This window comes from Penaeus japonicus, unplaced genomic scaffold (assembly GCF_977035675.1).
Source record: "Penaeus japonicus unplaced genomic scaffold, GWHDUDI00000001_assembly GWHDUDI00000005, whole genome shotgun sequence".
NCBI lineage: Eukaryota > Metazoa > Arthropoda > Malacostraca > Decapoda > Penaeidae > Penaeus > Penaeus japonicus.
In genome coordinates this window covers 32493539-32496038 of record NW_028234407.1, presented here as the reverse complement: position 1 = coordinate 32496038, position 2500 = coordinate 32493539, and the positions used below count along the sequence as shown (strand labels likewise).

Below are 2500 nucleotides of genomic sequence, written 5' to 3'. Positions count from 1 at the left end.
TGTTGAGTTTGTGTGTGTGTGTGTGTGAGTGTGAGGGAGTGTTTGAGATTATAGTGTGTGGAGTGTGTGATAAGAGAGTGAGTGAGAGTGTGAGTTCTGAGAGTTATGGTGTGTGAGGTGTGTTTGTCTGTGTGTTTTAATATGGGTGGTCGATTGTGTGTGTGTGTGATGTGTGTTTGGAGTGTGTGTGTGGTGTGAGGGGTGAGTGTGAGATTGAGAGTGTGAGTGTGTAGTTTGGTGAGTGTGTGAGTGTGTGTGTGGATTGAGTGTGTGTTTGTGTGTGTGTGTGTAGGTGTGGGTGGGGTGGTGTGAGGGTGTATGTGTGGTGTAGGTGTGTGTGGTTGTGTGGGAGGTGTATGTCTGTGGGTGTGGGTGTGACTGTTTGTGTGTGTGTGTGTGTGTTTGAGTGTGAGAGTGTGTGTGTGTGTGTGAGTGTGGGGGTTTGTGTTGTGTGTGTGTGTACTATATATCCTGTTATATATATTATATATCTATCTTTGGGTTTGTGTGTGTGTGTGAGTGTGGGTGTGAGTGTGTGTGTGTGTGTGGGTGTGGTGTGTGTGTTTGTGTGTGTGTGTGTTGTATGGATGTGAGTGTTTTGGTGAGAGTGGTGTGGGGTGTGTGTGTGTTGTGTGTGTGTTTGTGGTGTGGTGGTGTGTGAGTGTGTGGTGAGTCACACACTCTGTATCTCATCACTCACTACTATCTCTATGTGGGTGTGTGTGTGGGTGTGTGTGTGTGTGTGTGTGTGGGTGTGTTTGTGTGTGGGTGAGTGTGTGTGAGAGTGAGTGTGTGTGTGTGAGTGAATGGATGTGAGTGTTGGTGTGCAGAGTGTGTTTTAGTGTGTGTGTGAGACGTGTGAGTGAGTGTGTTGTGTGTCGAGTGTGTGTGTGTGTGAGTGTGGGGTGTGTGTGTGTGTTTGACTGGATGTTAGTGTTGGTTTGAGTGTGTGGGTGTGTGTGTGTGTGTGGTGTGTGTGTGTGGGAGTGTGAGTGAGTGTGGTGGCTTTGTGTGTGTGAGTGAGTGAGTGTTCTGTTGTGTAGGGTGTCTGTGTGTGTGTGTGGTGTGTGTGTGTGAGTGTTTTTGGTGGGGGTGTGTGTGTGTGTATGTGACTCACTCTATATATATCTATCTACTGCGTGTGTGTGTGTGTGTGTGTGAGTGAGGTGTGTGTGAGTGTGTGTGTGAGTGTTTGTGGAGGTGAGGGTGTGAGAGTTGTGTGGAGTCTGTGTGAGTGTTAGTTTGGTGGATGAGTGTGTGTGATGTTTGTTTGTGTGTTGTGGGGGTGTGTGGTAGGTGTTATTGTATTAGGGTGGTGTGTACTCTCTGTCTGTATGGGTGTGCGTGTTTGTGGTGGTGGGTGATTAGGCTGAGGTGCTGTGTGGGTATTGTGTGGTGTGGGAGTGTGGCGTGAGTGTGTGTGTGTGTGTGTGTGTGTGGTAAGTTTAGTGAGTGTGTGTGTGAATGTTTGTAGGTGTGGTATGTGTTTTGTGTGTGTGTGTGTGTGGTGTGTGAGTTGTGTGTGGTGGTGAGTGTGTGTGTGTTGTGTGGTAGATGTGTGTGTGTGTGTTTGAGTGTATGTGAGTGTGTGGAGTGAGTGTGTGTTGTTGTGTATCTCATATCTATCGTCTTCGAGTGTGTGTGTTATTTAGAATATTTATATTGATATAGATATTAGATATATATATAGATATTTATATATATATATGTGTATATATTGGTATTTATATAAATTTATATATCTATGTATCTTTCTATCATCGATCTATCTTCGATTCTATCTATCATCTATTATCTATCTATATAGTTATATTATATATATATATATATATTTTATATATATTATATATATATATTATATTGAAATATATATATTTATATGTGTGTGTGGGGGGTGTGTGTGGGGTCGTTGTATGTTTTGTATTTATTTACGAGGTGTTATTTTTGGGGGGTTTTTTTTGTTTTGTTTATTATATATATAGTTTTATTATATATTATAATTTATATTATTTATAACATATATATATATTTTTATAGATGATATATATATATGTTGTATGTATGTATTATATACATATGTGTATGTCTTATTATGTATATATATATATATATCATATTATATATATATATATATATATTTTTTTTTATATATATATGTATGTATATATATGACATATGTGTATAGTGTGTTTGTGTGTTTGTTGTGTGTGTGTTTGTGTGTTGTTGTGTGTGTGTGTGTGTGTGTGTGTGTTTGTGTGTGTGTTTTTGTGTGTGTGTTTGCTTTTTTTAGTTGTAATTGTGTAAATTTTTTTTTGGGGATAATCTTTCATATTTTAATATTATATATATTATAATTTTAATATATTTATAATAAAAATAATAAATATTATATAATAAAAATATATTAGCCTCCCTTATTAATCTATTATTTTTCTTTCAGTGTGTAAATCCTTCAAAGACCACCATTTCTAGGTTGGATGAATATTAAGTTGGAGCGATA

The 2500-nt window shown here is 38.1% G+C and overlaps 1 protein-coding gene across 1 annotated transcript in view; it reads left to right on the top strand.

Moving 5' to 3' along the window:
• Nucleotides 1-2500, top strand: part of LOC122245333 (uncharacterized) — a 12832-nt gene that overhangs the window by 10213 nt on the left and 119 nt on the right. Inside the window, exon 9 of the mRNA XM_086537266.1 lies at nt 2441-2500. This exon is cut by the window's right edge and continues 119 nt beyond it. Within this exon, the coding sequence (XP_086393392.1) occupies nt 2441-2472 (32 nt within the window). The 3' untranslated portion in view covers nt 2473-2500. The remainder of the gene's footprint in view (nt 1-2440) is intronic.